Below are 23771 nucleotides of genomic sequence, written 5' to 3' on the forward strand. Positions count from 1 at the left end.
TCTCTCCGACAAAACTGGCCGCCCCGTTAACCCATAAATACTCCCAAATTAGATACAGATCGATATACAGAATAATACAGGTACAGTAACCGCGAGAGAGAGAGAGAGAGAGAGAGAGAGAGAGAGAGGGAGGGGGGAGAGCGAGATGTGGCGGTACGTTGCTCGAGGCCTTCGAGTTCCATCGAAGAGATTGATATCCGGCGAATCCGTCAAACCCAACGGCATTCAAAGATCCTTCTCCACCGAATCAGTAAGATTTTCTCTCCTTCTCAAAGTTTCCACCTAGCTTTGGATCTTTGTTATCCTCCTAATCGTAGGGTTTTTTTCTTGCATTCTCATGTTGTTATGATTGCTATTCGCTAATCACTCTCTATATGTCATTACTTGTATTCTCGTAGATTGTAAATGATTTCAACGTCGTACCTCAGTTTAATAAGTGGAACTATATTGAATTCCCGATATAATGCGCTGGTCCTGTTTGTTATTAATTGTGGACCTTGTGGTTTACTTTCTCAAAAATTAATTGTGGTTTATTTTCTTGAGAAATTGATTTTTAGAGACTGGAGGGCGGTTACATTGGGAGGGTCATGCTGTTCTTCTGGTATCCCTTGCCGTTAAAATATCAGTGCTCTTCTATTGTTAATTATTCCGAAGAATCTTAACACGTATATTATAAATTCTGTTGGTGAGGCATTTGGATATGAATCATATGATGGATAATAATGAGAAATTGTGATATTGAAGACATATGGAAAGGTTTGGCGGAGTGGAACATTAAAATTTTGATGAATTAGTGTTTCAATTGTAAAATAAACATAAAGTTTGATGTAGGAAGTGAGCTGAAGAGGAATCAGTTGAGGCACTAGGACCGGATAGGATTCCCAATTAAGGTGCGGAAATGCTGAGTTGAGGTGAGTATGTCCTGGGTAATATGGTTGTTCAACAATTTTACAATGGTTAGGAGAATGGTTGAAATCTGAAGAATGAGTATTTTAGTAACTTTTTGTATCAACAAAAGAGACATCTTAAGCTGCATCAACTGCAGAGTATATTATGTTTTTGAGTCATACAACGAAGTTAAGAGAGAATTATTGAGCAGTGTTTAAGGATGAAAAACAATTTCAAAGGATCAGTTTGGTTTATGCTGGGTAGATTAACTATGGTACTAACTTACTAAGTCACTTATTGAGGAGACTAAAATGGAACAGATAGAACAAAGGAGACCTCCATTTGATTTTTACAGATCTAGAAAAGTCTTAGGATAGGGTGCTCAAACAAATAATATGGTGACCGTGGGTGTTAAAGAGAAAAGGAGCAACAAAGGGGCAAATTGATATGATAAAGGACATGTATGAACTATAAAGTATTTGCAACTAAAATTACTTCACTTGCAGGAGAAACAAGTGAAATAGGATTGCAGTGCCAAGTGTTGTTATATGGGATGTAATGATGGGCCGCTTTGAGACAACACATGTATTAGTGTAGCTAAAATGACCATGTCGAGGTAGATTTGCTGTGAGATTAAAAGGGATACAGTTTTAAATGAAGAGGTTTGTGGGTTAGTGGCGTCAATTGAAAGGAAGGTTGAGAAAAAATTGGCTAAGATGGTTCGGTTTTCGTAGAGAACAATGTTTGCAACTTGAAGAAAAGCAATTGTGTAGCTGTTAACGAGAATGCTACGTCGAGGGTTAGACTTGAATTGACACGTGATGTTGTTGTAAAAGAAAGATATGAGTTTGTTAATGCTTAATTCATTGTGTAACTCTTGACCAGGCTAAATGGCAACTAAGGATTCATGTAGCCAAACCTACTTGATCTGTTCATTGTGTAAGACTTGGTTTTGTTTATCTGTTCATTATTTGCATAGCAATGTTTTAATTAACTGTAATTAGTAGATACATGTTGGTTTCTAGATACAATGTCTGTTTCATTATATTTGCTCTTAATTGTGGTTAATCTCATTGTGTTATTCATTTGAAGCAGATTGGGGGAAGATCCTCATATACTGTGGTTGATCATACGTATGATGCGGTTGTCGTAGGCGCGGGAGGTGCGGGGCTCAGAGCAGCCATAGGGCTTTCTGAGCATGGATTCAATACCGCTTGCATTACCAAGCTATTCCCTACTCGCTCACATACTGTTGCAGCACAGGTATGGTGGTATATTTGCTTAGCGTAGGTATTTTTTGGCAGCTTTTCAAGCTATTTATGTATTTGTTTACACATGGAAGTTGGAACTTGGGTCTGAAAGATATCCAATTGCAATGTAGAGACCCGACTAGAAAAACGAAGGAAAAAGAAAAGAACTCTGTATATTTAACCTAGTATCCAACATGTGATGGATAAAAAAATGTCCAGTTTGATGCTTGTTTAGGGACATGACAACATGTCAATCACCAACTACATTTGCGTTTTTGAGCAGCCTCATTGAAGCCCTGGTATAGAAAGTGGAGGAAGACTTTTAATTTGGAATAATTCATTTGTTTTCTTGTTGATAAACTATGCTTTTTCCGCACATGGACATGCAAAGGTTTTGTGCTTTTTTAATTGCTTTATTTTCTTTTTTCTTTTTTGGATATTGTTTGGACTTTAACTTTTTAATTGATTATTACAGTAGTTTCTAGAAATCGTAATCTTAGAGCCAGTAACTTTAAAATATGGAATGACATTACAAAAAAGAGGTCACTAAAGACTTGGGAAAAGAAAGAAAGCTGGCTGGTTACAAAGCTTTTTTTAAGTTGGAGCAATTAGTTTTATTTTTCAGTGCACATTTTCTCATGTCGCTGTAAGTTTACAACTTTTGGTTTTAAAATTGGGCTTTTAAATTGAGATAGAAAAATTGGATGTAATTGAAGAAAAAGTCTACTAAAGAAAAAAGAGAGCACATATTAGTTTGCTGCTTCCTATGAAATCTATGCACATAATTTTGGGGGTGAGGTTATTACAGTGTAGGCTTTAGCAGATAGTTTGCTCAACTTTCATGAGTGGGTCAACAGACAGTCCACGTGTATTGGACTTCTTGTCAAATATTTTGTGGTAACAATGGAATCAACCAACAAACTAGAAGGGATCTCTTTTGAATGAAGAAAGCAAGGTAACAAGCACATTAATTAAATTGGATTTTTAGGCCAGCCCTCTCTGATGCCTTCTAGCCTTGTTTTGAGGGCATGGTTTGCGGGATAATGTTCCTTGAGTTCCTCATGTTTTTGAGGTATAGGGGGGCTGCTATTTCAGTGATAAAACTTATGAGAGCAGCTACTTTGTGCATATATTACCAAAGGTTAGGTATGTCTTCAGTCCTCACCCATCGATGGGAACTGTTATTGTGGTTGATAAGTTATAGAATGTGGTGTTATCCTTGGTATAAATAAAGGCTTTTCTTAAAACTTGTCTTGATTTTTGTTTGTGACATTTTCTGCTAGAAATACTTAGTTTCCGCCTTCAGAACAATGGCTTGCATCGACCTCATTGGGCACTTACAAAATTAAGTTTACCGAATTGTTCTGGCTGGCTTTTGATCAATCATACTTTATCTTGTCACCATGTGGTTTCATTTTGTTTTGATTGATGAGATGGATATATGACTAATCTTACAGGGTGGTATAAATGCTGCACTGGGGAATATGACGGAAGATGACTGGAGGTGGCACATGTATGATACAGTAAAGGGCAGTGATTGGCTAGGTAAAAATGCTCGCCAGAGTTGATTCTTTATTGTGTCTGTAGTGACAGTGTTTCATACGTGTTAATCCTTGTCAGAATCATGTATACCAACTTATTTGTGTATGACTTCCAAATTTTTGGGTAATGTGAGGTTTTTTCTACTTCATCTTCTTGTGTCTTTTACACACTAGTTATTCTACAGGTGACCAGGACGCTATTCAATACATGTGCAGAGAGGCACCTAAAGCAGTCATAGAGCTTGAGAACTATGGGTTACCATTTTCCCGAACTGAAGAGGGTAAAATATATCAGAGGGCATTTGGTGGTCAAAGTTTGAACTTCGGCAAAGGTGGGAAGATGTGATTTCTGTTTCCACTCTTATTGCATGAATTCCTTAAAGAGCTATCTGACCTTGCTTCCTTGCTAATTTCTATAGGTGGACAAGCATATCGCTGCGCCTGTGCTGCTGATCGTACCGGGCATGCTCTCTTGCATACTCTCTATGGCCAAGCTATGAAACACAATACACAATTTTTCGTTGAATATTTTGCTCTAGATCTCTTGATGGGTAGTGATGGTAAGTTGATGTGTAAGCACTATCCTGATCTGCACTAAACGTTGATTTTGTTCATGTTAGAGGGGTTTTTTTGGTAATGGGAAGAATATCCTCCTCGTAAACAACTAGGGTTCATATCCTGGTGTAGTTCGTTTCATGATTGTTTTAGAGCCATACTCTGTTTGGAATACATTTGGCATGCATATGCAGAATAACAGACAAACATATTGTACAGACGAACATATGTGTGATTAAACTTAGTATTTGTAATAATCGCAATTCTGAATGTCTTACATTGTCCAGTTACTTGTCTGGGTAGTACCGTACTCTTATAACAATTGTAAGTCTTACATCTTGCAGTAAATTTGAATTATTGGTTTTCACAATAGGTAGCTGTCAAGGAGTAATTGCGCTAAATATGGAGGATGGGACATTGCATCGGTTTCGCGCAGCATCTACAATTTTGGCCACAGGGGTATTCAGCTGTTATTAAATTGTATTGGTGTCAATTTAGTGATGCATGTATCTATATTTATGGACGTATTTTTTTATGTGTCTCTCAGGGCTATGGTAGGGCATACTTCTCTGCAACCTCAGCTCATACGTGCACTGGAGATGGCAATGCCATGGTTGCACGTGCTGGGCTTCCTCTAGAGGTTTGTTTTCTTGGTTTTCAGTTAATTGTTTTTTCCCTGTTGGACTAGTGTTTTCTTCTTTGCATCCAAAATTTTCTTATATTTTTCTTCTTGCAGGATCTTGAGTTTGTGCAGTTTCACCCAACCGGCATATATGGGGCTGGTTGCCTCATCACGGAAGGTTCATTCTTTCTAGTTTCTATATTATGCTGGGTACTTATCCATACTGTTATCGAAAGTACTATTATCATAAGCCAACACAGTGACACACCTGTTGGTGTGAACGCCTTTGTGAAGCCCGCTCACTCTTGTACCTTTTCCCGTAGTTGTCCACAACCTACAACTGTTGAACATAAATTGCATCTAAAACTAATGAGGCTAACACCGAAAATTGAGGTAAATAGCAACAACCCACAAGCCCCATGGTCCCAACAGTTACCTTTTGTCTCCCTCTTGTTTCTTCGGATGCCTAGATCCATCGTCTTCACTCTCCATTCCCTTCTTGAAGCCTCATAACAGTCTCTCTCAGGCTTCATCAGATGACAAATGTGCATACCAAGTTTATACATGTATTTTTATGGGTAGTAAAAGGAAAGTCCATGTACAAACTTGCCCATGTACCTCTAATGCACCAGGTGTATTTGTATTAAACCTGAATTATTGGTTGGTAGTGCCTTTTTGCTGATGAGCGAATGCTGAATTTGATGTGAATGCTGGAGTCTGGATATGTATCTGATAATTCGTGGTGCATCCCGACATAATGTTCTTTGTTGGATTTTGAGTAACTTTGTATCCAATTGGGTAAGTATTTTGTGTGTGCACACACCCTTGAGTGATGTAACATTCAAGGAACGCTATCCAAGTTAGATAGTTGGCTCCCATTCTGCCTTGTGTTGATATTCTTTGATATATCTGTTTTCAATTGCAAACTCTTGTAGAAAAGAGAAAAGAAAGTAATGTTTGTACAGTTGAAATTAAAATATATGTTTTTTTTTTAATCTTCTTTCCGCCACTTGTAGGATCTCGTGGTGAAGGTGGTATTCTGAGGAACAGTGAAGGTGAGCGATTTATGGAAAGGTATGCACCTACTGCCAAGGATCTTGCTTCAAGAGATGTTGTTTCAAGATCTATGACTATGGAAATCCGAGAAGGACGTGGTGTAGGTACGATCTTATCCCTACAATCAGGCTGTCGTAGAATGACAAATATGGTGAAGTGTTGTTCGAAATAGGTGAATCTGGGAAATTTGCCACACTACAGTGGTATGCTTATAGTAAACATGACCTACTGGTCTGATTTAGTTGATAGCCTTTAGTGGTGAAGTTTTTTGGCTAAAATTTAGGAGAATTATTATTTTTGAACGGTTTTTTATTTTATTTTTTATGAACGGCAAATCTAGGAGAATTATTCCATTTTGGTGCTTAACTATATATTTCTTTCTGCAGAATTTGTATTCTATTACTTGCTTAATTATGCTGACACCTCTTTGACCACTGATCTGTTTCTTGTTATTTCCAATGATCTTTCTTTTGCTCTAATATTGTGTGATTTTCCACAGGACCGCATAAGGACCACATTTACCTCCACTTAAATCACTTGCCCCCGGAGGTCCTCAAGGAGAGACTTCCTGGCATCTCTGAAACTGCTGCCATCTTTGCTGGTGTTGATGTTACAAAGGAGCCAATCCCTGTTTTACCCACTGTTCATTACAATATGGGTGGGATTCCCACTAACTACCATGGGGAGGTAACAGCTAGATTTAACATTTTTTTTTGCTACTATGGAATTCTGCTGTTTGTAGTTTTTGTCACGAGATTCTCTTTCCAACTAATGAGATGATTTCTTCCCCAGGTAGTTACCATTAAAGGTGATGATCCAGATGCAGTGGTTCCTGGACTAATGGCTGCCGGGGAGGCTGCCTGTGCATCAGTTCATGGTGCCAATAGGCTCGGTGCTAATTCTCTTCTTGATATTGTTGTGTTCGGTCGAGCTTGTGCGAATAGAGTTGCAGAGATCTCTCGACCTGGCAAGTTGTTGTGTCAAGTTTCTACTACTATGACGTCTGACGAACTATGTGCTAAAAACTTTTAAATGACTTCACTTGCTTTTTTTGTGCAGGGGAGAAACAAAAACCTTTGGAAAAGGATGCAGGTGAGCAGACTATTGCATGGTTGGACAAGCTAAGGAATGCCAATGGTTCAATTCCGACTTCAAAAATCCGGTTGAATATGCAACGAATTATGCAAAATAATGCTGCTGTGTTTCGAACACAAGAAACACTGGAGGAAGGTATGCCATGAAACAATCCCCCAAAAATATTGAAGAAAAAAACATCCAAAAGGATATGTTTCTCTTTTTTTCCCCTTCTCTTTGTCTCTACGGAACAATGACGAAGGAGGAGGAGATACTGCCATTTGTGACCGTGTCATGCTCTTTCAGGTTGTCAGTTAATTGACAAGGCTTGGGAAAGCTTTCATGATGTTAAGTTGCAGGATCGGAGTTTGATATGGTAAATTTGTGTGCACCATGGCAAACTATTTGTGTTGTAGGTAAGTCTATTTCATCTTAATGGGCCTCTAAAATGCATATTTGTCCAGGAACTCAGACCTCATAGAGACGATAGAGTTGGAAAACCTCTTGATCAACGCATGTGTTACCATGCATTCTGCAGAAGCCAGGAAAGAGAGCAGGGGCGCACATGCACGCGAAGATTTTACGGTTAGTTTAGATTTTAGATTCTTTTTCCTTAACATTTTCTGTCTCCTTGGTTGATCCGTGATGGAATTAAATGTTGTATTTTGCAGAAAAGAGATGATGAGAATTGGATGAAACACACGTGTGGGTATGTCCTTTCTCCCCCTATGACTTTGATTGCTACTTCTAATGTCTGGAGGTTTGCTATCCTTCCTAAAGAGCTGGTAATGATACTTCAATGTTTAGTTTCTGGGCTAAAACAAGTGAATTGATTCTAAGGCTGCTACCGATAATTTTTTGTTTTAATGCCTAAGTGAATTCAGGTGACCAATCCTAAGGCCCCCTCATACATTATGGATTTACTACAAACAGGGAATTTCCCGTGCCATGGATTACCGATAAACGGGGATACTATTAAATGTGTGTCTTGTCATGAGATTTGCAAACACAGGGAGACCATGGCCTATTGTCCTAACAAACATCTAGGCCACTTGCACCTTACATGGTCAATTATAGAACATACCTTAGCATTGAGGGAACCTGCCAAGGTAAAATACCATCGCTTCTCGAAATTTCTGAGTTGAACTGAGTTTGAAATTTCTAAGTCCCTTGATGTACTTTAGCAGCAGTCAGTCCATGGGTCTGGAACTCCACAGCATGAATTTGTCCAACGGACCCAGCCAATACGGGGTGCAGATATTTCAATAAGAGTCGCAGTATTTGGAGAAAAGATAGAAAATTGGTCTGCCTTTCTTATCTTCATACAGAGTGGCCTTTTTTGGACCTTTATGGGTTGGGAACACCTTCTCTAATTTAGGGTGCAGACTGTGTTTGTTGGTATAAATAAGGGATCTTGATTTTAGGGTTTAGAGTGATTTGGATAAGATTCCTCGTTGAGTTCGAATCCATGTATTACACCTTGACGATGGTAAATTTTTGGTCTCATTGTTTCTTTCACCTGTAAACGCTTGTTTTCACTATGATGTGCAGATTTTGGGAGAATGAGAAGGTTCGGCTAGACTACAGGCCAGTCCACATGAATACCCTAGACGATGAGATTGAGTCATTCCCACCGAAAGCTCGTGTGTATTGATAATATATCTGCTGCCTGTGATGAATGGGTTGGTGGTGATGAAGTGCCAGCTGATTTATTCAAACCTGAGATTGTGATGAATTGTTTGAAGCGCAAGTATTTTTGAATAATTACCAGTGTATTAACAAAAATCTGGAATCATGGCAAGTGAATAATGCCTTCCTGGAGCATCATCCTTTTGGGAATAGTTGTTGAACTCGTCAGCGTACTTGGAAAATCTGGAATTGTTAGCTTGCTTTTGTAACGACGTTGGGGAATTATTCCTTCCTCCTACTAAGGAGAGCAAACGAACAGAGCCGGGCCGAATTTTAAAATGTTTAAGTTAAGTATTCACGAACTCGAGCTCAATAAATCTGAAGAGCCAAGCTTGAGCAGAGTTGACCTAGGCTTAAGTCGAATTTGAGCTTGCTCATGAGCCTTAACAAGATGAAAATGTTGTATGTTGAAACCACCACTAAACTTATATAAATACTAGCGTTGTGACCGTTCGATGCATGAAAAAAAATAATCACATTGGTCTGGCACAACACTAGTTGATAGGAAAAAAATCCACTAGTTGATAGGAAAAAAATCCATTGGTGTCTTTGTGCCCGTTCGAAGCCCGGGGCCAAAAGAATCATCAATGTCAGAAATATAGTTCGAATTTTTTTTTTAATATTTAATATTGTTTGCATTCTATGCACGGAAAGTTTTATGTCTACATGTATGAATATTAAATTTAAAGTGTAAATAAAATCAATTTACAATCGTGAAAATTATAAGGTAAACAAAGGAAACAAAATAAAATTATAAAGTGTAATGTTTATTTGTTTCGCCATAATCGGAAGAAGTAGAGGAAGCCAAACGCTTTACTTTTGTACATTTTTCCAGTGAAGAGCATGTTTGGCTTCGGAAGGGAAGAGTTTCTGGTTATGTATCTTTTTCTCCTTATTTCCATGGACCCACAAAACTTTATTAGTTTTGTTGGTCATTTTGCAAATCTATCTATCTATCAATGTATTATAGAAATGTGTTGAAGTCTCATAAATCTCCAACTCCTAATAGTTTATTTTCTAAATTTTTAATTTTCTTGTAAGATTTAAATCAATATACCATAGAAATGTGTTTGAAGTCTCATAAACCTCCAACTCTTAATCGTTTATTTTTTAGATTTTTAATTTTCTTTTAAGTTTAAAATTGGGAGAGAGAAAAGAGGGTGAGAGAGAACATGGGGAGCGGGGTGACTGGTGAGAGAAGGGGAGAGAGATTTTGGGGGAATGGGGGCAATATTATTCAATGTCTCATGGGCATTGTCACATGGCGGCTCAATTTATCTTTCCATGACATAATTTTTATCACTCGCACTACAAAATATCAAGCCTGTGCAAAATTTGTTGTTTGTCTTGTGCATCGAATGGGTACAACACTTATAGTATAGGAAGGAGTGGTGGGTTACAACACAAATGAAAAATTCCTACTCCCGTTTCTCCCCCCTCCCCCCACGTTTCTCTCTCCCTTTCTCAATATTTTCATTAAAAAACTTAAAATTGTACTGTAGAAAATTAGGATTGAGAGATTAGAGTCTTTCGGGGTCAAACACATTTGCTGACTTGAGAAATCTTTTGAGTTCCTTATATATGGTGGTTAGTCATATTTCAATTGTAGAAAACATATTTATTCATGCTAAAAATCGATGGCGTGACACGTTGTCTTTGATTCAAATGGCAAATGTAGACTTGTTGGAAACACGATAGAAAAAGAGAGATGTTGGGAACAAAAACAAAAATAGTTATTGGCATTTAACTAAAAAAGAAATAGTGTACCAACTCTTTTGCGATCAATCCGTACGAAATTTTGGTTTGACTTTATTCGGATTTTCCACAATTAACGGTGGAATCAAACCCTTAGAATTAGTCGAGTTGTGCATAAACTTAGGGATGCTTTATTGGCCAATTGGCCTCCTATAAATTTTAACCCTTTCTTTGCTCTCACCCATCAACAAAATAAACGCATTTAACCCCATGCATTTTAGGAGTAATTAGATTCGCGTGTGAAAACCCCCGTTCTCACATTGCAAAAACCACACCCCTGAGCATTAAAATTTTGAAAAATCGTTACTTAGTAGTACAGTAATTAAGATTAATACAAGATGTCGAACAAAAACAACCCACACGCTCCCCTCCCCCCGCCCGGCGCTCGCTCTCTCTCTCTCTCTCACACACATACACACGGCCACACCCAAACCCCCCAACGGCAACACCCACAAACCCCCAACGGCAGAAACCCTCTGCACACGAAACCCCATCCTCAAAAACAACCCACACGCTCCCTCTCTCTCTCTCTCTGTCTCTCTCTCTCTCTCTGTCTCTCTCTCACACACACACACACACACACACACACACGGCCACACCCAAACCCGCAACGGCAACACCCACAAACCCCCAACGGCAGAAAGCCTCTGCACACGAAAACCCATCCTCTCTCCCTCTCCCTCTCCCATGGAAACCATAAACTCAAGACCACCATTCCAAACTTCCATCCACCGCACACCACAATCTTCACGTTTATCTACTAGGGTTTTTTTTTCCTGACAAACGCTAACTCTCTCGATTTCACATCTCAACTCGCAACAGTTGTTCTACTCTCTCTCTCTCTCTCTCTGTAGTTCTGATCCATTGATTCATCTTCCTGCCATACTCGCAACGAGTTCATCTCGGCTGTAGAAGCAGTAACGGGTGGAGAGTCGGCGCACTTCCTTCGAAAATCAGACGCCATCTCACACTGCTCACCTTTTCAGAAAGCGGCTGCACTTGTTGGTTTGGTTTGTTTATCTTCTCTGTCCATATTGAGTAATACTTCTTCGTTTCCGCACACATACACATGTTATAAACGATGATAAATGTTCATATGGAGGATGGGACATTGCATCGGTTTTGCGCAGCATCTGCAATTTTGGCCACGGGTATTTAGCTGTTATTAAATTGTATTGGCTTCAATGTACGATGTATCTATATTTATGGATGTATTTTTGGTATGTGTCTCTCAGGGCTATGGTAGGGCATACTTCTCTGCAACCTCAGCTCATACGTGCATTGGAGATGCCAATGCCATGGTTGCATGTGCTGGGCTTCCTCTAGTGGTCTGTTTTATTGGTTTTCAGTTAATTGTTTTTCCCTGTGGGACTAGTGTTTACGTCTTTGCATCCAAAATTTTCTTATATTTATCTTCTTGCAGGATCTTGAGTTTGTGCAGTTCCACCCAACCGGCATATGTGGGGCTGGATGCCCCTTGACGGAAGGTTCGTTCTTTCTAGTTTCTATATTATGCTGGGTATTTATCCGTACTGTTATCAAAAGTACTATTTTCAAAAGCCAACACAGTGACACACCGGTTGGTGCGAACGCCTTTGTGAAGCCAGCTCACACTTGTACCTTTTTCCATCGTCGTCCTCAACCTACAACTGTTGAACTATATTGCATCTAAAACTAACAAGGCTACCAACGAAAATAGGGATCAATAGCAACAACCCACAAGCCCCATGGTTCCAACAGTTACATTTTGGTTACCTCTTGTTTCTTCAGATGCCTCAGATCCATCGTCTTCACTCTTCATTCCCTTCTTGAAGCCTCATAACAGTCTCACTCAGGCTACATCAAATGACAAATGTTCATACCAAGTTTATACATGTACTTTTTATGGGTAGTAAAAGGAAAGTCCATGTACAAACTTGCCCATGTACCTCTAATGCACCAGGTGTATTTGTATTAAAGCTGAGTTATTGGTTGGCAGTGCCTTTTTGGTGATGAGTGAATGTTGAATTTGGTGTGAATTGTGAAAGCTTTACTATAATGAATCTGATAATTCGCGGTGCATCTCGAATCTCGATATAATGTTCTTTGTTGGATTTTGATTAACTTTGTATCCAATTGGGTAAGTATTTGTGTGTGCATACACCCTTGAGTGATGTAACATTCAAGGAATGCTATCCAAGTTAGATAGTTGGCTCCCATTCTGCCTTGTGTTTTCAATTGCAAACTCTTACTTGTAGAAAAGTGAAAAGAAAAAAAGAAAGTAATGTTTGTACAGATGAAATTAAAATATATACTTTATTTTTAATCTTCTTTCCGCTACTTGTAGGATCTCGTGATGAAGGTGGTATTCTGAGGAACAGTGAAGGTGAGCGATTACCTATAAAAAAAAAAAGAAAGGTGAGCAATTTATGGAAAAGTATGCACCTACTGCCAAGCATCTTGCTTCAAGAGATGCTGTTTCAAGATCTATGACTATGGAAATCCGAGAAGGACGTGGTGTAGGTACGATCTTATCCCTACTATCAAACTGTTGTAGAATTACAAATATGGTGAAGGGTTGTCTGTAGTAGGTGAATCTGGGAAATTTGACACACTACAGTGATAGGCTTAAAGTAAACATGACCTACTGGTCTGATTCAGTTGATAGCCTTTAGTGGTGAAGTTTTTTGCCTAAAATTTAGGAGAATTATTCCATTTTGGTGCTTAACTATAGATTTCTCTTTCTGCAGAATTTGTATTCTATATTTCTATTACTTGCTTAATTATGCTGACACCTCTTTGACTGATTTGCTATCCACTGATCTGTTTCTTATTATTTCCACTGATCTTTCTTATGCTCTAATATTAGGTGTGATTTTCCATAGGACCCCAAAAGGACCGCATTTACCTCCACTTAAATCACTTGCCCCCGGAGGTCCTCAAGGAGAGACTTCCTGGCATCTCTGAAACTGCTGTCATCTTTGCTGGTGTCGATGTTACAAAGGAGCCAATCCCTGTTTTACCCCCTATTCATTACAATATGGGTGGGATTCCCACCAACTACCATGGGGAGGTAATGGCTAGATTTATCATTTTGTTGGTACTATAGAATTCTGCTGTTTGTAGTTAAAAGCTTTTGTCATGAGATTCTGTTTCCAACTAATGAGGTGATTTCTTCCCCAGGTAGTTGCCATTAAAGGTGATGATCTAGATGCAGTGGTTCCTGAACTAATGGCTGTCAGGGAGGCTGCCTGTGCATCAGTTCATGGTGCCAATAGGCTCGGTACTAATTCTCTTCTTGATATTGTTGTGTTTGGTCGAGCTTGTGCGAATGGAGTTACAGAGATCTCTCGACCTGCAAGTTGTTATGTCAAGTTTCTACTATGACATGTCTGATGAACTATGCGCTAAAAACTTTTAAGGCTTTGTTCGGTTCGTGGTTTAGTTTTAGTTTTAGTTTTGTTTTCAATCATTACTCTATTTCTTTCTCCAATCATTACCCTATTTTTTCAATTATTACTTTCCCATCTCTCTCTATCTCTCTCCAATCATTACCTCTATCTTCAATCATTACTCTATTTCTCTCTCCACTCACTACCAAAACTAAACTAAACTAAACTCTCAACCAAACACAACCTAAATGACTTCACTTTCTTTTTTTTGTGCAGGGGAGAAACAAAACCTTTGGAAAAGGATGCTGGTGATAGGACTATTGCTTGGTTGGACAAGCTAAGGAATGCCAATGGTTCAATTCCAACTTCAAAAATCCGGTTGAATATGCAACGAATTATGCAAAATAATGTTGCTGTGTTTCGAACACAAGAAACACAGGAGGAAGGTATGCCATGAAACAATCCCCCAAAAACATTGAAAAAAAAGACATCCAAAAGGATATGTTTCTCTTTTTTTCCCCTTCTCTTTGTCTCTACGGAACGACGACGAAGGAGGAGGAGATACTGCCATTTGTGACCGTGTCATGCTCTTTCAGGTTGTCAGTTAATTGACAAGGCTTGGGAAAGCTTTCATGATGTTAAGTTGCAAGATCAGAGTTTGATATGGTAAATTTGTGTGCACCATAGCAAACTATTTGTGTTGTACGTAAGTCTATTTCATCTTAATGGGCCTCTAAAATGCATATTTGTCCAGGAACTCAGACCTCATAGAGACGATAGAGTTGGAAAACCTCTTGATCAACGCATGTGTTACCATGCATTCTGCAGAAGCCAGGAAAGAAAGCAGGGGCGCACATGCACGCGAAGATTTTACGGTTAGTTGAGATTTTGGATTCTTTTTTGTTAATATTTCTGTCTCCCTTGTTTATCCGTAATGGAGTTAGATGTTGTATTTTGTAGAAAAGAGACGATGAGAATTGGATGAAACACTCATCGTGGTATGTCCTTTCTCCCCCTGTGACTTTGATTGCTACTTATATATGTGGAGGTTTGATGTCCTCCCTAAAGGGTTGATAATGATACTTGAATGTCTAGTTTCTGGGCTAAAACGATTGAAATGATTCTTAGGCTGCTACAGATAATTTTTTGTTTTAAGGCTGTTGAATTGTTGTAGGTAAATGCCTAAGTGAATGCAGGTGACCAATTCTAAGGCCCCCTCATACATTGTGGATTTACTACAAACAGGGAATTTCCCGTGTCGTGTATTACCGAGTTAGGGTAGCTTTAGCTTAACAATTCTTCTTTTATGTTTCATCTGCTTCTATCTGTGAACCAATGTCAAAGTTAATTTCGTACTAGTGGCAAACTCGAGATGACTTGCTTTTGATCACTTTTTGGGGAGGTTGCTTTTATAAAGAAGGTTGCCTGGGTGCCTTGAAGATCCAAGTATTAAAATATTTGGCCTAGGAGCGCTTGGGCACTAGGCGGACCCCAACGCCTAGGTTTAGGGTCTAGGCAGTTGTTAGGTGTTTTTACATTATTCGCTGATTTGTTGGTTTGGTGGACCTTTTTGTCTTTTTGATTCAAATGGACACAAAAATAATGGTTGACCTCAAAACTTTGTTCATTTTGATCACAAAACTTTGTTGACCACTGATTTTATCGTACTGGTCGTTGATCTTCGTCACAATTTATTTTTAAGGTGTTACTCCCTTCGTTCCAAAATAAGAGTCCCTTATTCCATTTTGGGATGTTCCAAAATGCAATTCCCATTCCAAAAATAGAAGTGGAAATTTGATAAAATTCCAAAAGTGTCCCTCTTATTTGAATACAAATGGTGCAAAATAGGTAGAATATAGGGGTAATCGTGGAAAGTAGGTGTAATGATTATATGTCCCTAAAAAAGTTGGAATTCCAAAGAGGGACTCTCTTTTAGGAACGGAGGAGTATATCATTGGTAAATTATAGTTAATGCTGGAGACAAGGTGTGGAATGGGACTAGGTTTTGGCTTAATGTTGGACCTCTCTACCTACTATGAAGCTGCAATCTAAGAATTTTTTCAAAAATAGGGAGCACATATGGTTAGATAAAAAAATAGATTTAGGATTTTGTAGCATTGTATTACACAGAATCATAAGAATGGTAAGAAAACATTATGTAACAATAGTTGGGAAATAGGTTGGGAACCTTTACTTCTAATTTTAAGGAGGTCATACGGATATGTTGATTCTTTATCAAGTGTAATTTTGTTTCGAGACTTTTCCCCATGTCATTTACTCTTTGCTCTAAGTCTTACATGGAAGAATATTGTATACAAGTTTACTTGTTTAATTGTTGAAATCTTATTTTAACGGAAACCACATATGACTCCATAGGGATTGTCAATTCAGAAACCTAACGAACAAGAAGATGATACTATTTTCGTTTCACTGGTATCTTCCTCTATAAAAAGTATGCAACATATTAGAGATCTTTACTTTCACCTACCCCAACAATTTTTGTCTAGGACTTTGGTAATGGCATAACCCTAAATTGATAAAATTATAAATTTCTTGATTTTTCTTCATGGGTTTTCTGATTTTTGTTGTTTCTAAATATTCTCTACAAACTACATATTTTATTCTGTTAGGCTGTTGGAAATACTTGAAAGGTGAATAAATAATGTTAGGGTTAGAAACTGGGGGAAGGAAACAATTTTTTCTATGTTGAATCTGGAACTCCTCAAGACATGCGGCAACATTTCATTTATGATTGAACATCACTGTGTACTCTAAATAGTTTTTATTTTAGTGACTCGTTAAAGTATTGTTGGTGGAATCAAGTTAATACCAATATACCATGTCTTTGCCAGTTGAAGCCCTGTTCTTGCCTCACTTACGTATTTTTTTTTTACTATCAAGTTTTTCTTGAATTAGAATCTAACAAGCTAATGCTGTAGTCTTTTGTGTATATGATGTAGTGGATATATGTTGGTGAGTTGTTTCACTGTGTACTATTTTTCTCTTTGTTCTCTTAGTGAATTCTACTCCTCCATTGTCAAGTCATGACAAATTTCTTAGATTTCTGCATGGGCAATTCATCCTATTGTTTAAACGGCTCTTAAATGGTAGGACAACAAGGTTCTTTGGGTTTGATGTTCTCACATTGGCTTTGATTCTGTAATTGTTATACGCCAAGGGGTTTTTAACTATGATTTGGTAAATCAAGGTTGGGCCATGGAGTCATCAAGTGGATGCCTCTATTTGAACAAGTACCTTTCATTATTTTCTGTTTTTTTGTTTTTCTTCTTCTCTTTTTTGGATCATGATGGGGCTAGGACGTAGGAGATCATGAAGAAGTACCTAGGAGATCGCGATGGGCTGTTATGGGGTCGAGATCTAAGGAGCCATCAATTTCACAGTCAAAAGTTAAGACAACAGTGTTGGTGAGTAGAATCGACAGAGACATTGTGCTTTGTCCCATATGATTGCTACTTTTGCATTATTTAATTTCCCTTTTAACCTTTGCCTTTCCTTTGTTTTTCAAGGGTGTTGATTTGAGAGTTGAATCAACTTATCGAACTCTGCTATCGAAATCGAGTGTCCTATGTAACCCTATATCTCTCTCTTCTATCTTTCTTTTTCTTTCTGTGGTAAAAGTTTTATAGAAAAAATCTAATATGATACGTCATTGAGCAATAATCCATATGCTGGTTTGTGTTTTTAGTGAGTTTGGCAAACATCCAGTTTTAAATTTAAATTGATGCATTAGTCATGCAATGGATGTAATTAGTTTCATTAACGCATCAAGCCTAACATTTAAATTTGATGCTTCAATCATGGTTTGAACTAACTAGGCTATTAGCAGAATGAGTTTTATTTTGGTATTGTTTTAGATGTAAAGGTGCATATTGGCTTAGTTTTGTCATCAACATAAGCTAAGAGAGCCCCGATTCCTTGTTAGAGTTATCTTCTTAGTAGCTTTATCAGTTTGTGGTACTTTGTGCAACAATTTGGGTTGCAGTTGACTTATCAATAAAGAAAACATGCTTAGGTGATTAGGTTTATTCTCTTTCTTTTCGTTTTTTTGAATTCAACTTGACTTGATTTTTCTCCATAGCTTGGAGTCCACGTATTTGCAAGGCCTGGAATTATAAGCTATAACAAATGAAATGCCTATGCCCTTTTGAAAGCTGATCTTAAAATCAATTCTCGCATTACTATGAGCTATCCTAATTAGCACTTTTTGATTTGCTTTAATCATATTTAGATGCTGCAATAGTGGTTTTCCCTTTGTGTTTGTGCATGATTTTTCTGTGTAAAATAGAATGGAAGAATTAGAGGAAGGGCGAACAACGGTGGTTTGCAATTTTTGCTTTTGAGTGGGATAGGCCAAGTAACTTCTCAAAGGTGAGCAAGTGTAATCTATTATCATTTTGGGGTCAGATTTCGCTAAATGGTTTTTCTTTTGCTATATTGATGATCTACATTATAGCTTTGCATGATTAGATCCTTTGTGCCATATGGATTACATTGGAGTACCACATTGGTTTCTCTATTTTCCTAAATGGTTTTTGGGGTCAGCTTTGCTAAATAGTTTTTCTCTATTTTTGATGAATTGGTTTCCGCTTCTTGAAATCAGTTCTCTCATTACTATGAGCTATCCTAATTAGCACTTTTGATTTACTTTAATCATGTCTACATGCTGCCATTTCCTCTCTCTCTCTCTCTAGAAAATCCATCTCAGACAAGAAGAAACCCGTGGTGAATCGGTTTTCTTCGTCATGAAGCTCAGCTGTTAATGGAAGTAAAGAGGGCCACCGCTGCCGCTTTCGGACCTGAGGAGGTGACCTGTTCTGTGCATCTGAAGAGGAAGGCGGATCAGGAGTCTGTGCCAAACTCAAGCTCGGTTCTCACTCCTTCCTCGTCTCCTACCTTGCCAGCGACTACTTTGCTCAAATGTTTCTTCCGCCCTTGTACTTGCGTGTTTTTACGTGTCCTCCCTATGATCTACCTAGAAATAGGTGCCGTAGCTATTTTCTACTGGTTTGAAAGAAACCCAAAATACTCTATTAGAAATAGATCCATCAAAGCTGTAGGGGTTTCAGTTTGTGTTGTATCTCTCTCACGAGTGCCCAAGCCTCCTTCCACTCTATTTCAAACGTAATTTATTTATTTAATTTTTCCTTTTTCTGAAATTCCAAGCCCAAATCTCTCATGCCACTTCCACACTGCGAAAAATAAATCTGTACAAATCTTTTTTGGTTAAAATCTGTGCATTAAATCGTTTTGTTTTGCTCTAAATATATATTTTTGTTTGACTGTGTTTTATTTTGCTTTGTGTTTGCTGATATGATTTGGGTTTTGTTTGTTTTGAGGAAAATTATTGTAGTTCACAAGCCTAGTATATATGTTTTGGACACTCCGGGAGTATTAGTTCCAAGTAGCCGAGACATTGAGACAGCCAGACAGGGTTGAAGCTTGCTTTGGCAGGTATCTCTTTTGCTTTCATATTTGTCAAATACTCACAATATAGCTTTTCCAGTGTGCTTGATTTGCAGTATGTTTGAATATGGGTTGCTGATGTTGAATCATTCTCTCTTAATTACCTATTAGAGTCGTGCATTTGGGTTATTTCTTCCTTAACTCTGTATTAGTGTTTGTGGGTTTTTTTGTTGAACAAGTTGAAGTTAAATGGCAAGGAAGAAGATCAGAGATTATGATTTGAAGAGATTGTTGTAGGAACACTACAAGAGGCTCGCTGGAAAGGAGTTGGGAATTCAAGTAATCGGCTTAGCCAATAAGCCAAGAGGGCCATCCGGTCGTGAGTGAGTGTCCAACCTTCACACGCTCTAGTGGTTTGAACGGAGAAAGCGGCAAGAAGTGAAGTGGCCGCATGGTTCTTCTGAGAACCAGCTCCTTCCATCCCTTCGTCTCGCCACAACACAAGCTGTGATATAACCTGTCTATACCTCACTCGGCTCAGTCAGATTATTCAGTAAGATATGGTTTGATGTATGAGGCCTCGCTTTACTAACGGAAGTCGGTTCCTCGTGAACTCCGTTTGCTAGGCGCGGGTCCTTCCCCCTCCGAGTAGTCAGTTTGCTTTCTCGAGCAGAAAGCCTTACTCTTGTTTAGTTCGAACGTAGCCCGCAGGAGTCAAGGGGTTGTAGGGGCAACACTACAAGAGGCTCTTTTGAAAGGAGTTGGGAATTAAAGCGGCACATGTAAGTGCAAATTTCTTTCATTCAATTAAATTGGCACAATCGTGTGCTACTATTTTGTTTAAGTGGTTTGAGTTAAGTTTATATAGCAAAGTAGTGGTGTCAATCTTGAGCAAGAATAGAAAATGAACCCTCTTGGTGACCTTATCGTACCCATCTTGATAAATTACATTTTACAATTTTGATTTGACCTCATCTTTCGTGGTTTGGGTTCTAAGGTCTTCTTCAGTAATTTAATTTGGAAGAGTGCAAGGTGGAAGTTTTTTGAGCATTGAAATAAACATAATCCTGTATGATATGGCCTAAACCATTTTTCCCCCTTTCTTGTGTGTTTATCTATGAATATGTTGATGTGTTCAAATTACTAGTGCGGTGAAATGGCATTATTTTAGCTCGTGAGGTTGCAGGTTTGAACTTTAGGGCAACCAATTTCTGCATATAATGGTGTCAGGTGTGTACCAAATCTATCCACGTGGACTCCATTAATGTGGACTAGATAGGGTGTACTCCTTGTCTCTGTGAGTGTTACTTGAACAATGAGCTGAGCACTTTCTTGGAGGTTTATTGTAGTGAGATCGAAAAAGTACGCTTTCTTGAGGGTTATTGTTGTGGCAAGGAGATGAATTTCTGGCCGAAATATTCAAATGTTCAACTGCTTTTTATTCCTCTTTTATTTTTAGTCACTGCTGCATTTGCCTAGTGCTGATTCATTTCTCAAAACTACAGCACTAAGGTGGTATTTTCTTTGAAATTTCAGATGTCATTGGCAAGATGTTCAATTGAGAAATACGCATAAGTCATCTACACAGTTCTGCTTTGGAAACAGTTATTGTGTTCAAGTCTTCTAGCTAACAGCAATTGGTCTCCGTTAGTAGGTACTTACTACTAAGAGCACAAAATTTCATAGGTACCCTTACTACATACTACATCATACTCTCCTACTAAAAAGAAACTTGTCCTTCAGGGGTTGTAATGCTTCGACCCAACACGACCCTCATAGCACATCCAATCTTAAACATGAGCTTGTTTTTGTGCATGTCCACCGCATCATGCTTGTGTGAGTAAGCAATCCACTTGGCATGTCTTGAACAAGGCAAAGCTACATCTAAGTGTTTTCTAAGACATCCTCCCAAAAAGTACCTTGACCAATCGCCATTTGAAGATTCAAAGACAAGGAACACGCCACCCAATACTTTCTTGAGTGAAGACCATTCCCAAGGGATTTCCAATGCTTAAGATAAGTATCAGTGAATTCTCTATCTAATTTTCTCTATGTTTTCCTTCACATGGTTTACATTCGATTGTTTTTTGATAAAAGCCACTACATGCAATGTACAATTGGAGGAACTTGCTTAAAATCGATGATTATTGAACTACTGTGAATGTATAAGGCTACGACTTAGTATAAAATGTTTTGGAATATGTTGCTTTCATCATTGTCTTGGTGAGTGATTATAAAAATTGGTGTCGAAGCCGTAAAACTATTGTGTTTGTCTGTTTCTGTGAATAATTGTATTGCTTGGTATGTCTGAGATGATTTTAAGGAGATAAGAGAATAACATGATTTCAAAGAAGCTAATATTTTTTTGTTGTGTTTGGAGAGAGATGAGAGCAAAGAGTTAGTAGTAAAAAAAAACTCAATTTTTTGCTTGATTACTGGGGAAGAAAAATATTGTAGGCAAGGCTCATTTAGTTGGTATTCACATTCAATTCCACGTAAAATTCAAGATCTAAACACATTGTAAAAGCTCAATTTCCATATGGGGGTCATATACTGATGAGTAATTAGTGATTTCAAAAAGGTGGTAGTTATTCTCCAAAAAAAATGTTTATAGGCTGTGGGTCTCACAAGTCTTGGATACATATATCTGCTCTACTGGTATTTGATCGGGAGCTAGAAATTTACTTCTGTCATTTATTTTTCTTCGTACTCTTGTTGGCAAATATTCTGTATCTTGTGATGGTGTATATACATTATACACATATATGCATAAATGCTGTTTTGATTGCCAGATGATTTTGAATGGATGTGCTTTGTCCTTGGTCACTCCGATTATTTTTCCGAAGGTATTCAACTCAAAGTCTCATTTCTCGGGTTCATATGGTGGCATCCCTCCTCTGCCATCCCGTGTTTCATATCAAAGCATTAGAAGTTCATGGAAACCCTTTCAAGGGCTGACATTACAGTCCTCCATTGGTACGTAGACATGGTTGTCAAGTTGATGCTTTCTCGTTTGTTTCATTTAGGTTGCATGTTTTGAAATTAGTTCCTGGATTTATGTAATTGGAGTGATTTTTGCGGTAAAAAAGCTTAGTTTCTTATACCCAGATTATATGATGTTAGATGAAGGAATATATGGCTTTGGTTCCCGCTAAGTGGTGTTTTTTCAATGTGGTCATTTTTCTTCAAAATCTTAGTCGATCAAGGCTTGGAATTATTTTGGCACGAGCTTCTTTCTACCTACATTATCCAGCAATGCGTGTGTATAGGAGGCATGTAATAATGGAGTACTGCATAGCATATATCTAGGAGGCATATGTTATGGTAGATTGAAGTCGTCAGAGAGTGTTAAGGCTGTGGAACAGAAGTATTGCCTTCACATTGCTGCTCTAGGATTATATATCTAGATTGGGATGGGTCCCATAATGCGTAGTACATAACCATTAAGACATCTATCATAATCTTCGACTGTGTGACATACCTATTGAATTTATGGAATTGTGTTCAAACAAAATGCCAAACAGGATTGTGAAGCTTATCCTAAATAGACAGGGGAAGGCTTTGTTGAGTTGAGATGAGATGATACTTTCCAGCCTGTTCCTTTTTATTTATTGTTCCCTTCTATTTATTAGCCATGGTTACAATGTTAAATTATTATGCGGTTGATTAAGTCATCTAATCATAGTTAGCAGTGACGTTTTCTGTTTTTGTAAATTTTTTAGTGATTGTAAGTAGGCATGTGTACTCATGTAAGTTCTTGATTTTCCGTTTTCATATTAACTTGCAATCTCGTGATTATACACAGATTTGGGTACCCGCAAATCCTGGAGGGGCTGAGAGGCTTACCCCAGGCATCATTGAATTTGAGTCAGATTTCTATCTTCACAGCTTGTGGGGTTTGCCAAATGAGGTATGTACCTTCTACCATAGAACCAACTAAGAGGTATACCATAAATTTGACTTATTGATTTTTCCCTTTTGGTGGTGGTTTGGTGGTGATAAAATCTTTGACGATCTTCTCTCTCTCCATCGGGGAAAGAAAAATGGAAAACAAGAAGAAATACAAAACAAAACGTCCTAAAATGGCTAAAAATTGTAGCTTATGTTCTGTCATTGTAGCAAATACATGAATGCTAAAATGTTTTGTAGGTCACTGAATACAAAGAAAAATGAGTTATAGAAGCAAGAGTGGCAGGAAAAAGGTTTTTATTTATTTATTTATAAAACAGGAGCTCTAGGATTGGAATGATGTGGAAATAAATGCCAACATTCAACTTGTATTGGGTCTTCATAACATGGATGGCTGCCAGAAACTTCCAGTTCTTAACACAAAATGTTGCGGATGACTGCACTCTCTCTCATGGTTAGTGAATGATTTTGTTATTTTTAATTAAGTTAGCTGAGTGGTTTAGTAATGATTGTCGGACTTAGTTGTCAAACCAAAGTATCTCATGGCCTTCACTTTTGGTTATGATCAAAAGAAGAATATTGATGCAGCAGTCAAAAAGGTTGGGTTGATCTCTCTCTCTCATCGTGATTCCATGGT

The 23771-nt window shown here is 38.1% G+C and overlaps 2 protein-coding genes and 1 pseudogene across 2 annotated transcripts in view; all 3 read left to right on the forward strand.

Annotated features, from left to right (window-relative positions):
* The first annotated feature begins 72 nt into the window (after positions 1-72).
* Positions 73-8927, forward strand: LOC131336714 (succinate dehydrogenase [ubiquinone] flavoprotein subunit 1, mitochondrial). Its single transcript, XM_058372651.1, has 17 exons — positions 73-103; positions 135-250; positions 1984-2151; positions 3596-3683; positions 3865-4011; positions 4099-4239; positions 4608-4693; positions 4782-4874; positions 4971-5034; positions 5873-6016; positions 6412-6599; positions 6705-6879; positions 6972-7142; positions 7293-7362; positions 7451-7571; positions 7658-7695; positions 8538-8927. The coding sequence occupies exons 2-17, from the start codon at positions 146-148 to the stop codon at positions 8638-8640; spliced, it is 1902 nt and encodes a 633-aa protein (XP_058228634.1). The 5' UTR covers positions 73-103; positions 135-145; the 3' UTR covers positions 8641-8927.
* Positions 8928-10814: 1887 nt separating this feature from the next.
* On the forward strand, positions 10815-18509 carry LOC131336715 (succinate dehydrogenase [ubiquinone] flavoprotein subunit, mitochondrial-like; annotated as a pseudogene).
* Positions 18510-23155: 4646 nt separating this feature from the next.
* The window catches only part of LOC131298576 (uncharacterized), a 35757-nt gene continuing 35141 nt past the window's right edge, over positions 23156-23771 (forward strand). Inside the window, exon 1 of the mRNA XM_058324058.1 lies at positions 23156-23733. Coding sequence (XP_058180041.1) covers positions 23677-23733 — 57 coding nt within the window. The 5' untranslated portion in view covers positions 23156-23676. The remainder of the gene's footprint in view (positions 23734-23771) is intronic.

This window comes from Rhododendron vialii, chromosome 8a, assembly GCF_030253575.1.
Source record: "Rhododendron vialii isolate Sample 1 chromosome 8a, ASM3025357v1".
Classification (NCBI taxonomy): Eukaryota; Viridiplantae; Streptophyta; class Magnoliopsida; order Ericales; family Ericaceae; genus Rhododendron; species Rhododendron vialii.